We start from the raw sequence: 15,136 nt of genomic DNA on the forward strand, positions 1-15,136 counted from the left end.
GCCATTTACCCCCCCCCCCCCAATGATGTTACTTATTAAAAAAAATAGATCTATTACCAGGGTGTTTAGTAGTCTGAAAAACCTAGAGATCAGCGACAATTCTTATTATTTAACAATCAAAATTTTTGTAGCAGTGCACTAAAAATACCGGTAGGTTTTTGAAAAAAGGAAGAAGGACAAGCGAGAAATTTTAAATTTGTGTGAACAAACTATAGTTTACTTTGATATACTGAGTATACCCGTAGTTACAGTACAAACTGTGATTCTGCACAGTGGCATGCTCAAGGGGAAGAGGTGTTAATAGGGGGTCCGTGCTGTTCTTTCCTCCATCTCCTACAATTTCACTCCCCGTTACGTTCTTCATCATCCACCTCTTTCTCAGATCACGCGTAGGGATATTGGAAAGGCAAGCAAGCGGCTCTCCTTGTCTCGGAAACATGAATTGCTTGAAATATTAATAAGCAAATTTGCTGGTTTGTCAAATCTTTGTGACGTTGCGTCATCATCCCAGACGGACTGGATTGTTGGAAATTCCACCGGACATGTCCGGCCATCGCAAACTTGATTGTGTAAATCGTGTAGAGGGTCGTACACTTTTTGAATCCTGGTAGTGCCTTGTCTTTGGCCAAGGACTTAATGTGCACCTCCCCATTCTCGCTGCCAACGAAGCAGCCTGTCGAGACCTTGAGGACTGTGGTCGTTACCATGCCATGCATCGGATGATATCTGCACGGACCAGTTGGAGACAAGGATTTCTTGTGGACATTCAGGAGCTCAGGCCCGCAAACAGAATGCGAGAGAAAAAAGATCACTGTTGAACTCGGCGCAGGCCAAACCATAAGGGATACGTAGTTTCTCGTGCAGCTCGCCTGTGGCAGCACGTACCGACTTTTCACCCGCCTATTCTGCTGTCACTGGGAACGAACTACTATGCTATCGTTCTTGTTTGTTGCCATGAGACAATCATGTAATTTTATGTTTTATGGTGGATGTAAGAAGTTGAAGACGAGTGTTTGTTCCCCAATTTCACATTTGTCTGTCATTTATACAACGAAATATCGTTTCATGTTTTTTAAGGGTTAAACTTTTTGGTTTTGACTAGGAAGAATGAAATATCAATTTCACGAAACGACTTAGCCTCCCCGATGGCGCAGTGGTAGCCTCGTTGCCTTTTAATGAAGGGGTTCCGGGTTCGATACCTGGTGGAAGCACATAGTGGTTCGGATCCCACTTTAAATTGTAGGTCCAGTCCCGATTAGCTTTACTGTGCATAAAGTGGACTTAAAACAACAACTCACGAAACGACTTAAACGTAAGCCCAACTAAACGAAACAATAATATCGGTCGATCGGTGTAACATCTTTTGCAAATATGCTACATAGAGAAACAAACTTTCCGTCAAGCTAGTGTACAGTGTACCTACATATTTATTACACTGAAATTTTCCAGCAGTTTTCGTTAACTTTGCTTTGTCCACTGCGAGGTACATTATTAGAGAAAGAACACCAGCGATTCAGTTGACACCTCTGTGCCATCGTCAGCCCAATTTCATTCCTTTTAATACACGTAGCCTACAATGCTACAATATACAAGCCTACAAAGAAAAATGAATGGAAATGACAATGAACAGGACAGGACTAATTATGGCGGTTAGCATTTTTGTTGAAGTTTTTTTTTTATATATATATAAATTTATATTTGGTTGTAGCTTGTTGAAGTTTCGACAACATTTTTGCCCTGCCTTTCTAGCTTTGTTATTTGTGGCCAGTTACCTGAGAATATTTATGCACCCTACTCTAGCGCGCACAGACATCTAATTCCAGACCGGTTTGTTCAAGCTACCCAATTTGCTTGTTCGTAGTTACAGACAAAACTCGAAATGCGACAGTGAATAGTGCAATTTTGAAACCTTTGATCCATTTCTCTGTGTATGTTGATGCATCAGAAGTGCGTCATGAACATTTTATGCACTTTAATGTATTCCTGTAGTAAAATAGCTATATTTGTGCCCGTTGGCATATTTTGGGTTCTATGTGTTATTGTGAAAGATTAATTTTATACACGGCAGATCAAAAGATAACAAAAAGTTATCAGCATAAAAGTATCGTCTTTGACAGGTTGTTAATATTTGATTTTTTTTTATTTTGATTGAGTTTATTTTACTTTTCTGCCACTTTTGGCCAATTGCGAAGATGGGGATGAGTGATGATATGATGAAATTGGTGAATGTACACCCATGCTCAGTCCGGGATTCGAACCCGGGATCCCTGGCTTCGTAGCGCGATGTGCTAACCAAGTTGTTAATATTATCTGTATGATACGGACGTAAAGTTAAAAATAAATTGCAATTTCTCGTTTCGGCGTTCAGCAATGGTGTGCTCAAGATGGTGATATTGCCAGATTAGCCTTGACGTTTGCTCAGAAAGTTGGAAACAAATAAGAAAATTTATGAAAGGATAAGAAATATATACACTGCTGGACAAAAAAAAACCCGGACACTTGCATTTTTTGTGATAACGTATAAATTCTGATTCGAAGGCTAACTAAATTATTGTAAATATATTCAACAGAAAACAAACTTTGAGGATGTTCTACATACATGAATAAGTTAAATTAGAACAAAAACGAAAGTTACAGAAAACTACCAAACTGAGAGCGTAATTCATAAGTAATTGCAATTCAGATATCAAATATTAAGGTGTCCGGTTTTCTTTGTCCAGCAGTATATATATACACACAACTGACTACTAAAAAGAAAGTCATCCGCGCACTCTTTAGAAAATTTCTAGGCACACCACTTAGTGCGTCTCGCATATCATTTGAATAACTATAATTGAAGGGCTCTGGTGTAAAACATGGTAAGTGACATTTTGGTCATTTTGGAGTTACAATGTGCATCGTGTAGTCCATCGTAAATGGAGTCGAATCGTACTCGAAGTGTTTCGTTTCGTCAACAGATGACAGAGCCAGACGTGTTGAAAGTTATGGTATCTACCAGTTGTTCATGTAAAGTATGGTAAGTAGCAAAGATGGAGGTGAAACGGCTGTTACTGAATTGCAACGTGTCTCAGAAAGTTCGCGAGTATTGAGGCAACAGCAAGGATGAGAACGAGTTAGAAAGTGCATATGATTCCCATAATGACCCGGAATATGTACCACCGACTAAGAATGAGGAGAATGAAGACGTTGCCAATCAAAAATGCGACTAAAACTTTGCATGGCCACGTACATTCTATTTCATGTAAAACGTGGTATCTACTGCAGATACCATTCTTTACATTCAGCAGTGCTCATAATGGCAGTTTGGAATTAAATTTTACTCTCGTACATGGATGTGAACTGCGATCTAGTAGAGAAGCACATACTTTTCTTCTACTAGATATAAATAAGTGTAGTCACATAGAAATTAGTTTGATTTTTAATTGGGTATGCGCATTTAAGGCTGCTTTAAGATACCATGCCTTACAAGCAACGTGAAAAATATATTACACTTAAGGAGTATGTAATTTGATCTGAATCATATCAATTATTTGGAACAGTTTAGTCCTTTTATAAAATATTTCTTTCGTCAATCTGTAATGCGCATTTTAAAAGTTATAATATTTTTATGGTGGACCTAATAACATATTTGTAATTTAAGTAACTTTCGTATGTATGATATGTGTGACTTTCATGAAAGCTAATTATTTTATTGTTGATATTGCAAAGATGTCTTCTTCTTGGTTCGAAATTATAACTATTTTAATCCATAAGAGCTAAATATCAGTGAAAACTATTAAAAACTTAAGCCCTGTGTACATTTGAAATCATTCTTTACAAACATGTCATGTTAAAGAAAAATACAACAGGAAGTTACAAGGTCATAATTGTGTCTTCATTGATTTGCTTTATTTTACTTCGCGTCTTGTGTCACTTTTGGCTTATTTGCGAAGATGGAGATGAGTGATGATATGATGAAATTGATGAATAAGCACTCAAAAACATCCATGCCCAGGCCGGGATTCGATCCCGGGACCCCTAACGTCGTAGCGCGATTTCCTAATAAAATACTGTCAGGTGTAAGCATAATATATATTTTTTTCCAACTTTTCAGAGCTAAAATAGAATTAAAGTAGCTGCGTTGTTTCAAAGTGTAATTTTGAGAATGTTGTCCCATATCCAGTGAAACAAATACAAGTTCATGTCACTTATGCGTTACGCAAGTTTCAGAGTTCTCCTTGCGGAACATAGTAAAATGATAAAAGAGGCTTCACAGTTACCCCTCCTGCTTTGACGAAACAACGATTTTTTTATTTTTTTTTGTAATTTAGTGTGTAATGAGCAAAAACGTAATCAATTAAATAAATGTATTTTGCTCTCAATAGCAATGGGTATTGAGAAAGGGCACAAAATGATGCAGATGTTATAAGAAAATATGCTGCTACGTAATTAGAATTGAAGGGCTCGGGTATAAAACATGGTAAGTGACAAAATGCAGGTTTTGAGATATTGAAAGTTGATGTTTCAAAAATATCTGATTTACAAATTAAAATAAATTTCTAAATTATTTACAGCAAATATGATTCACTTGTATATTTATTATCATACAAACATGATATTTCATCCGAATTATTTTTTTCGGTGGTGCTACATGCGATTTGTTTGAGGGTTGATCAAGGAATTGTTGTAGTTACAATGCTTTACATGCAACGATATTATCAAAATGAGTGATCAGATACCACTTTATTCAAGCTGACTTGTGGTGTCAGTTCAATAATAATATTTTGACAGACTTTTTATAGCAACCATAACAATTTGTAACACAAAAATGAAAAGTTATCATGTCTCTTAGATAAATGATTCCTCCTATTTTCATACAAAAAATCATATCATTCAAATAGTCTTCAAAATGCAGTTTTGCCTGAGCCACATTTACAACTTAGCGAAATTTAGCTTACGTGAACTGTCTAACTACCAGAACTAGCATTTTATACTGAACTGAAGTCTGTAGAAATAATTTACAGCAGTCGCGTATTATTCGTGATTAATAAAAATGTGTAGACCGTAAACCGGCTAATATTTTGTTAAGAGGTTTGCAAATTGATTGCTATGCATCGCCACTCCATCAGGTATTTTTTCAGATTCGCAGTAAATTGAAGGATTACGTCAACCATAGAATCATGGTGGCCTTGAAAGAATTCTCTTGAATCAACAAGCGTGAAGTAATTTTTCGCTCATTTACATCCATAACAACTTCTCATGTTTCCCTTTTTATTCTTATACTATTTGTTGTTCTACAATGATGTGTTGAATTGAGAAATTTTAAACATTATATTATTTTGTCGGCATTAAACAGTTGATACTTTTTTAAAAAGAATCTACAAACACGAAGAATGTTGTAATTTCCGCGTTGAATTTAAAAACGCAATGGTTCAGACTTCAGTAGCAGCAGGTTTAAAGATTGGCACTAAAGGCCCAGACCATACCTCACAGGGTTATAGGAAAGATAATTCCCAGTAAGGACAACGTTTAGGAGCAAGAGAACGCAATCAAATACAAAGACCGAGTCAGAAAACCCGATGCAAGCTAGTAACAAGGGCGTATTTAGGGCGTGGGCCAGGGGGTCTGTAACTCCTGAAAGAATTACCAAGTACTAAATTAAATAATGAAAATATACTTGTTTAGCATTTGTTTTATAACCGAGGGTTATGGATTTCCTCTGAACTTACTGGAAGGAAAATATTAAATTGGGATCAAACGGCTTTGAAGGGCAGTACCAAAGAAGATGTATGCACGCTACTACTTAAATGATAACATGCATTATCAGGAACTACTTTTCGTCAACTGGATTTAACATCCTTTTTTGTTATTTAACAAATCTCAGGGCTGTTGTTTTCATACAAATTTTGGACATCCTAACTACACTATTCTTATACCGTCTTTTTACCTATTCATGTAATAATAACAATAAAATATTAATTATTTTAATATTTAATTAATATTATTTTAGTATAAATATTATTATTTCTGAGACACTTGGTTCGTACCCATTTCCGAAATGTATTTGTGGATACGTGCCTGGTTAGTAATGCTTGATGCTTATATATGCGTGTGTGTGTGTTTTATTTTAATTATGCACTATATAGGCTATAGAAATTGTACTCGTACACTTTACGAAATTATCACTGAAGTTGTGTTTTTCTCCTTCCTTCTTTCGCCTTCTAATCTATTGTATTGTTATAATTGGCATTTATGATTTTTCATTATTCTATGTACAGTGGGATCCATGAGTATTACCGTGCAAATTGTCCATGGCTATTTTCATTAATTCTTCTCTTACATCCTATGTGTTTTTAAGCGATGAATTTTTATGTATGCTGGTGTAGAAGTTGTCAACAGCTTGTTTTGAGTTTTCTTTTAATTCTTGAAACTTTTATTGGGTCAAATAAAGTGCATGAACATGGTGATGGACAATTTTCACGGTAATACTCATGGATCCCACTGTACACCTATTGTAATTTGACCAAGAGCTCTGTTATAAGAGATAAGCAAATAAATAAAAAATATAAAAATAAACGTGCCTAATGTATAGAATCATTTTCGATTCCTTTCCGTAAAGAAGGAAGCACATCATTCATACTAGCACTGCCTTCGCTCGATTCAAACGAAACCGCGAAATCCCGAAACAGAAATGGGTCACTTGAAGCACTTCGGTCAGAAATTATCGCAGGTGAGCGATGAATGAAAAATCGGAGGCCTTGCTCGGGCCCTGTGGCAATTGCTCCATGTACTTGCTCCCATTTTGATGACCCACATTCGACAGAAGGGAAAAATAACGTCACTACTTGCTGATTTAATCTCTGCAGCTTCTTTGAAAGAAGTTCAGAAAGGTTCATTGCAAAATTTGCCACGTGCCTGGATAAATGCCATCTCAGTTGTCCAATCCAGGGAGAAAAAGCATCCGTTTTCGTGCCTGTGCAAGTGTTGCGAGAGGTAACAGTATACTTGCTTAACTTCTTCCTCCTCTTCTTTCTCGGAGCTGACGAAGTAGCTATTTTTCAACGTACGGTAAAAGTGATAGAGGGCGTTGTACTATTTATGCAAATATAACCTCTCAGGCATAGGCGTAACTTGTGGGGGCAAAGGGGCACTTGCCCGTCCAAAATTTTCAGGTTTATTTTACTTTTGTTAACCTCTTGCGCCTGGGGAGCAAAGTAATTCTTATGATTTCGCAAATGTAACTAGCAAAGTAGTCCTGGATGCTATTTTTATGGGATGGAAACCTTTTTGATTCTGCCTCTCTATCCCTAAAGTTAGGCCTGATGGTACGCGCGTGCTCTCATGAAGATTTATTTTAGTCAATAAAACTGTAACGATTGTTTTATCTTTGTTAATATGTTGGCTAAACAACACTCAATTGAACTGAATTATTTACCCCTCTACTAATTTTTGTAAACTTTTAAGGTTAAGGAGTTTTGTTCAATTATTTTAATCTCACATTGTGTAAAATAAGGTGAATGAACATGGGGTTAGACAATTTACCTGCTAATATTTATCCATCCCACTCTACTTCTAAATATTTACCAGCATATATAGCACACAGTACAGTGGGATCCATGAGTATTATTGTGCAAATTGTCCATGACTATTTTCATTAATTTTTCTCATACATCCTGTGTGTTTTTAAGCGATGGATTTTTATGTATGCTGGTGCAGAAATTGTCAACAGCTTGTTTTGAGTTTTATTTTAATTCTTGAAGCTCTTATTGGGTCAAATAAAGTGCACGAACATGGTGATGGACAATTTGCACGGTAATATTTATGGATCCCACTTTACATACTGTATATCTTGTTGGGAATATAACGACTAAACCTCCAAGAAATACCCTTAATGATACATTTTCGGAATACTCAAATGAGTAATTTAAAACCTTGGTTAGGTGTTTACAGCACAGAGTCATATAGAGCATCCTCTTAATCAATTGCGGAAAGTAGCACATGATAACCACGAAAATAGAAGTCGCAAGGTCGGTAAATAAATTTCTGCACACTTGCCGCATCTTCAATTTATAATCCAACTCTTCTAATGTCACACCACTTCATTACACACCAAGCAAGACTATTAACTGAATACTCAAGGGGTGCGTATTACAACCTGTCTAGAATTATATGTATTTCTTGCCGGTTAGTGAGTGAATAAATAACAAGCAGTCTTGTATAATTGTGAACATTTGGCTTAAAAAATTAATATATTACGGATTTAAAACAACAACCGAGTTGACCCCAGAGAATCATTCGCCTACTGTTAGCATGAAATTGTCAAACGTTAATAGTATGTCGAGCAGAGCGCCGATTACATATAACTTTTATGGGGACGAGGTTGGCAAGCCTTGTTTGTGCGTGTGCACATATATACAGTGTGATATTTTAAAAATATTCAGTGGGAAAAAATTACAGTACCCTTTATCAAAGCATCAGTGTATTATGCAACCAGAAGAGCGATGCAGATTTCCAGAATATATAAGGGGGAATTTCCCTAATCCATCCCGATGCTGCAAGAGTAGCTACACAAATTTCACTCCCACTGGGAATCTCAAATAACACATTCTTTTAAAATCTTACATAAGAAAAAGTAAGTATTCTAAACTTCCTTCTGTTTGTGCTCGATATCTTTTAGAGAATTTTAGAAATACATTTTTTAAGTTCAGTTGTCTAATTTCTGAAAATAATTGTGTTTTATAAAATATCTTATTTTTTCTTTCTAGGTGAGTTTACTTGGGCATGAGGACACATTGGCATGGTAACGTAGAATTTTATATTGTTGTAACGGGTCCACCGTTTTGCCGTGTTCGATTCCTGACTAGAACAGTTCTCAGTGATTCAGATTCAACTTTAACCAGCAGAGCTAATTCCGACTAACGCATCCCGGGTTCGATACCCAGTGGAGGCACAAGTGGTTTGGATTCCACTTTAAACTGTAGGTCCAGTCCCGATTAGCCTTACTGTGCATAAAGTGGACTTAAAACACCAAATCAACCAACCAACTGACTAACGTATGTGTAGTGCTAGTTCTACAATTAATTTTGGCAAAACTGTATTTTTTTACACATAATTTTTGTGTAGGAACTTAGTGAAAAATACATTCTCTACCAGGACTATCAGATTCCCTGAAATTGCTCTTCATTTTCTTTGGTGGGGGTGGGGGGGGGTGATCTTCGTATCTCAGTTCAACTTACCCACTTTGAAACTTTAGTGAAGTACGTACATTGTCGGGTATGTGGATTTTTTTTGGTCAAAATCACAGTTGTTTGACTTGTGAATTGTAGGAGTGTGTGTCTTTATTGATGTGCTCGAAACGAGAACGAGGGTTTAGAAATCGAAACGAGATCGAGAACGAGACCAGCATCCTCGACCAAGACTACGCGAAGTCTCGTCTCATCCTTAGCCAAATCATACTTTAACTTCCGTGTTTCACAAAGTGGCTGCAATTAGAACGGAACAGCTTTATGCGAGTGATTAAATACGTAGTTCTGAGAATCTTGAGGAAAATGAGATACGAGAGCTTAGCAAAGCGATGCCGCTGGGAAGGGTCAATGTCAGTGGCCGTAGGAGCAAGGTCACAACACAAGAGGCCCAAACAGCAGCGGAAAAGCTGACAGTTGACATCTCGATCGCGGCAGCTACGTCAAGCGGAGGCTGACTGTGGCTCTGTCTGGAAATGCTGTGCTTCTTGGATTCTTCCGATGTCGTTTGGTGTCCAAGGTAAGAACCGCTGATTGAGCTTTCCAAACTTTGTCTAAACTTAAACTAACCGGGATAGATTAATCGGGACTGGACCTACAGTTTGAAGTGGGATACGAACCATTGTGCAATGTGCCTTCACTAGGAATCGGACCCGGGAACTGGTCCGAACCGGGCCAAACTTCAATTTCTCTGGACCATCTGTACAGAATGCACCAAATCAGTTTTACACTGTTGTCCGCTCTGTTACGCAACCGGAATGTTGTAAAATCCCAGCGGAGCCCGACTCTCCTCAAATTCCTCTGTCCCTCTTTTCACGACACCGTTTGACTAAGAGAATGTGAGACTGCTATCTTCTCCCTTCAAAAGCTTGTGACGTCTATAGATACGATGACTTCTTCTGTGGCTATTACTAGCAATAAAGAAGGATACTGGTCCTTACATATCAAATTGTTATAATTGTCAAGTACAACAAATATATTGAACACTATACGTACTTCATTGCGTACATATGGTTGGTAAGTTTCGAGTTTCAGGGTAGCCGAATGTTTCCATACTCGAATTACGGTTTCCAAAGATTCATAAACGTCCTGTACACATTTATTACGGGTAAATGTATTTGCATCATGAGATCGTTTTCCAAATATAAGTGTTTGCTTTCATTTTTCTACCTCTGTATTTGCATATTTAATGAAAATCAATATTATCTTAGATGATCATCAGTAAAGAAAAGAATAACCCGTTTTCAGTTCACACAAGCAGGCACGTATCCAGAGGGGGGGCTTAGGGGGCTCGAGCCCCCCCCGAAAGTTTTAGGTTTACACTAGATAAAATGAGGTTTTTTGTTTCTTGTGGTGTGAAATAAAATAATGTGACAATAATTTAAGGAGAGAAATAATTATCGAGGCAAGACGGAGAATGTTCCGTAACCCTAACCCTGTTATTGACAATAGCACGTATCCAAGATGGGGCACAGGGGATCGACCTTCTTCCCAGGAAATTTTTCAGTTCACGTTAGATAAAATTAGGTTTTTGGCTTCTTGAATAATGTGAAAATAATTTAAGGAGAGAAATAATTATCGAGGCAAGGCTGAGAATGTTTTATACCCCTGTTATTGTTAATAGCACGTATCCAAGGTGGGAATGAAGTGGCTCGAGCCCCCCCTCCCTCAGGAAATTTACACTAGGTAAAATTAGATTTTTGGCGTCTTGAATAATGTGAAGATAATAAATTTATAAATCTGAGAGAAATAATTATCGAGACAAGACGGAGAATGTTCTATAACCCTGTTATTGTTAATAGCACGTATCCAAGGCGGGGTTGAGGTGGCTCGAGCCCCCCCCCCCAGGTAAAAAAAAAGGTAAAGTGTTCCCCTGTGCATTGCACCACGCCATGAAGGCGTATAGGGGGTGTGGGGGTAACGCCCCACACTTTCTTGATCCGAAAATTATGTTTTTGGCTTTTTGAATAATGTGACGATGATTTAAGGAGATAGACAATTATCGAGGCAAGACAGAGAAAGTTCTATAACCCTGTTGTTGATAATATTGCACGTAAACTTTTCTTGCGCTTTCGGTGTTGTCGCGGCTCACTTGAGCACTATGTAGAGACTTGTCAGCATTTGGAAGCTGCACAACAAAGGTAGCGCCACACGTAGGACGATTTGTTGTAATTTATAATCTCTGGAAGGCGGGAGAGGGAACGTTCTTGAATGAGAGAAGGAGTCAACTACTGGCAATATTAACGAATCGTTTTATCTGTGGAACGTTCTAGAATATAATGAGGATATAGATACGCGGATTCATTTTTTCGGTTCATCTCTACAAAGAATCGGTTAATGAGATTTCAGAGGTAAGTGTGACAATTCATACAGTCAATTAGTGATCAGTCAGCGTCCTCTGGTTGCTTTATAAGATATAGTGATTCGAAAATGAAGACATTGACGACAGTAGAACTTCCGGGGGCTCAATGTAGTGCTAGTTCGAGTCGAGGGCCGAAGAGATCAAGGCCTGTCTCTCTCTCTCTCTCTCTCTCTCTCTCTTTATCTCTCTCTCTCTCTCTAAAGTGAATATTTCAGCAGTACCGGATATTGGAGTGGTTTATTAAAACAGAAATAAACTGCATACATCAACTGAAAATCAAAGTTTTGAGTGATGATTTAGTTTTGCCAGAACTAAATTTCGTATATGCAGTCCAAGAATTTCATGGTCTAAAAAAATACTTTTGTTTAAGCCAACTGGGTTCGACCCACACTCAAACACTTAACCACTATACAAAGGGACAGCCGAAAATTTTATGAATGTCGAGAAGAGAAAGCAAGAAGATGTTGCATATGTAGACATTTTAGGCGGAAATTGCAGGCTCTACCAGGATCCGAATCAGGGCTCTACCAACTGAGCCACCTAGCCATCCTCGACTTCAACCGATTTTTCGTTAAAATGTCTACATAGTACATGTCCTGTGTATATCAAATCGTAAGGTGTTGCCTGTATAGTGAACAAGCACAGAAAATATAGGAGACAGAAGAAAACTGAGGAGCATTCCCATCGGTTGAGAATTTTTTTCTGTGGTCAACAAGAGCTACTACTTCGAGGTGACAATGACAGTGGCCTAATAAGGGAGATTTCACACCATGTCGCCTGAAGATTAGGTTTGTGCGGTCATTTGTGTCGCTACGGTGTGAAACGTTGCTGTTGATTGGCCCATTCCAATCGACATGTATCGCGTGTCCCTTCGGTCTGAAACCTTCCTAAGTCTTGAAAATCCAAGTCACAAGGATGGAAAATTAGGGCCTTGTTAAAGTTAGGTGTGAAAGCAGGCAGACGACAGCACCCTAAAGGATCATATCCAAACCTGCAGGAAGAACGCATCTTACTTCAATCTCCAATACGGAATGATAAAAACTTGTGGTGAGTTGATTTTGAAAAATGTGTCCGAGATAAAAAGAGGCGTGCTCAGGATTTTCGGAAGGGAGAGGGGTTACGCATACTATTTCTGGTGGTCAGTCCTGATTTTGCTATTTTTTTCCCTGTCTTTGACGTTCCTCTTTTTTTTTATTCTTTTTTTTTTTAAGGAATACTGGGTCAAATGGGGTTATGACCTCACCAACCCTCCCTTGGACATGTCACTGGAGATAAATGAATAAGCATTTGATCATACTGGGAAACGAAACATTAGATGTGTTGGGAACGGAAGGGTTTTCATTGTGCATTAATTGTTTCGTGATCCAGCTGTATTCGAGAAGACTTCCTTTGTTTTGTGCCGATATATGACAAGACAGCGGAAGCTGTGACAAGCATTTTTGAACACTTGTGAGTGCTAAGGCCTGAATCTAAACAATTTGGTAGGTATCGACTCCATGAAAACATGGGAGTACAAGACACGTTAGTGGTGCTCAGGCTCGAATCAGAGATACATATTCGAGAGCTGTCTGCGTCCAGTTCGCAGCCCACAATTTGAATCTCGCGTTGTCGAGTGGATTGTCCATCCCGTGCATGTGTAACAGCTTCGTAAAAACATTCAAAGACACCATAGATGTTTTTATGCCTGATGAGAAGAAATGGACAAACACACGTACTGAGATGGTTCCGGCACGCAATGTTAATGCATGGAAACAGAGGAGTCGAGTGGTAAAAAATGTTCCGATTTCACGTTCTCATTAAAATGACAGCCTTACAGTGGCGACGATTTAAGGGATAGTTGCTCCCCATTTTATTGCCTCAACTTTATGGCCTCTTTATGTTAAGCCTTGTCTACCAAGAGAAAGTAAACTTTCCTTGCACCACCCTCGACCCCCCCCCCCCCATCGTTTTGGAACCCAATTGCCACCACTGGTCTTAAATATACAATTGTGAGGTTCTTACTATACCCCTTAAAAAATGGTGTTGAGCCCCCCCCGAAAGGAATTCCTGGATACGTGCCTGCACACAAGCAACACATTATACGAGTTATAGATAATATAGAATAAAGCGTACTGTATAAGCAACTTAGATATACTTTTAGATAGTACCCAGAAAAGCGGATTTATTTTAATTAAGAGAACACGTTTAGTTAAACTTTTTGCCAACAGTAAATAAAAAAAATGTTGCTTTAATAATTTTCACGAAATTTTTAATAATTCTAAACAAAAATACACTAGAACTAAAACAATATGTTGTTCATGAACAATCATTTATTTGTCCCCGATTTAAACAAGTATTTGGTTAGAAGAAACGTTTTTTAAAAAATCCCAAACAACTTCTCTCTATATATAACGTTTCAAAGACTGATATACCTAGGTATATGCATCTATATATGTTTGTAAATAGTTGTGTTGGAGTTTTATTTCGAGATTTCCTTTAAAAAAGTTAAAGAATTGTGATAACATCTTATCTGTTATATTTTTAGCCACGGGACTAAAGTTCACGTTTCCTTGACGACAAGCATTGTGTTGGCCCGTCAAAAATAATCACGAAAAGCATGAGTAAATCTTGGATACAGAAGGAGAATGTACACATAAAGTAGTTTTGTGTGTATACAAACAAGAAAATAAATATTTGCAGTGCCCCTTAAGAATATCCTTCCCTTGCCTTGTCAGTAATATTAGAAAACTATACCCAAACGTACAAATACTGTAGATTTCGTGTGCAGCCAAGGGATGGAATTTGAATCATGAGAGTAATTAGCATTCTAAATTAGTTTATCATTCCTTGTCTAATAGACAGTTTTCGAATTCAATTGCCCAGGCGTAGAACAAAACAATTCCAAGAAATACTTTTTAAAACTGTTTCTTCCTCTTGGCTATAGTTCAAAATTCAGTGAGATCTTAGTGGGCATTGACAGCCATCTGGAAGGACTTTGTCTCTCGAGTAAACGGAGATTCCTCCCCTTTTTCTTTTCACAAAGAAGCAAATTGTTGAAATTCCAAGGAATTTCTTAGTGTGGTCATCCAACTTCAATCCAAGCAAAGAAATGGACTTCAGATGGCTAAACATAGTCCCATAAGACGCATCAAGCTTATAACATCCATCAGGAGAGTGTTGTATTCAAGAGCGTATTTGAAAAGGAAGGCAGTGTTTTGAATGTTTAAAAAAATAAAAAAAATAATGATTTTTTGGTAAAAATCAATTGTATGCCTATTTTTATTTCCAAAACTAATTGTGTCCATGTTACAAAGTGAATATGTTTGTAGTACTGTTGTTTTGTAACGAAGCGTGAATTAAGAATTTAACAAGTGGTATTCCCAACTTCGAAGTATATGTATATAAAACTAATAGTCAAATTAAATTACCGTATTTGCCGATGTACAAATTTTTGAGAAAAAAACTTTGTCACTGAATATTTTAATTAATTTACAGTATTTGGAATATAAAGAAATATACAGGTCTACTTTCAACAAATAACTTATAATCTAACTAGGAAAGAATACATTTAATC

General features: G+C 37.5%; 1 protein-coding gene across 4 annotated transcripts in view; it reads left to right on the forward strand.

Annotated features, from left to right (window-relative positions):
• LOC145978219 (G protein-activated inward rectifier potassium channel 3-like) overlaps window positions 1-15,136 on the forward strand; it is a 258,518-nt gene that overhangs the window by 41,061 nt on the left and 202,321 nt on the right. Inside the window, exon 1 of one of the 4 annotated variants that reach the window (XM_083110681.1) lies at window positions 9,645-9,741. The exons of the other annotated variants lie outside the window; for them this stretch is intronic. Within the exon in view, the coding sequence (XP_082966807.1) occupies window positions 9,698-9,741 (44 nt within the window). The 5' untranslated portion in view covers window positions 9,645-9,697. Of the gene's footprint in view, window positions 1-9,644; window positions 9,742-15,136 lie in introns of those variants that run through there. 4 annotated transcript variants of the gene reach the window in all.

This window comes from Lepisma saccharinum, chromosome 24 (genome assembly GCF_977018435.1).
Source record: "Lepisma saccharinum chromosome 24, izLepSacc3.1, whole genome shotgun sequence".
Taxonomy (NCBI): Eukaryota; Metazoa; Arthropoda; class Insecta; order Zygentoma; family Lepismatidae; genus Lepisma; species Lepisma saccharinum.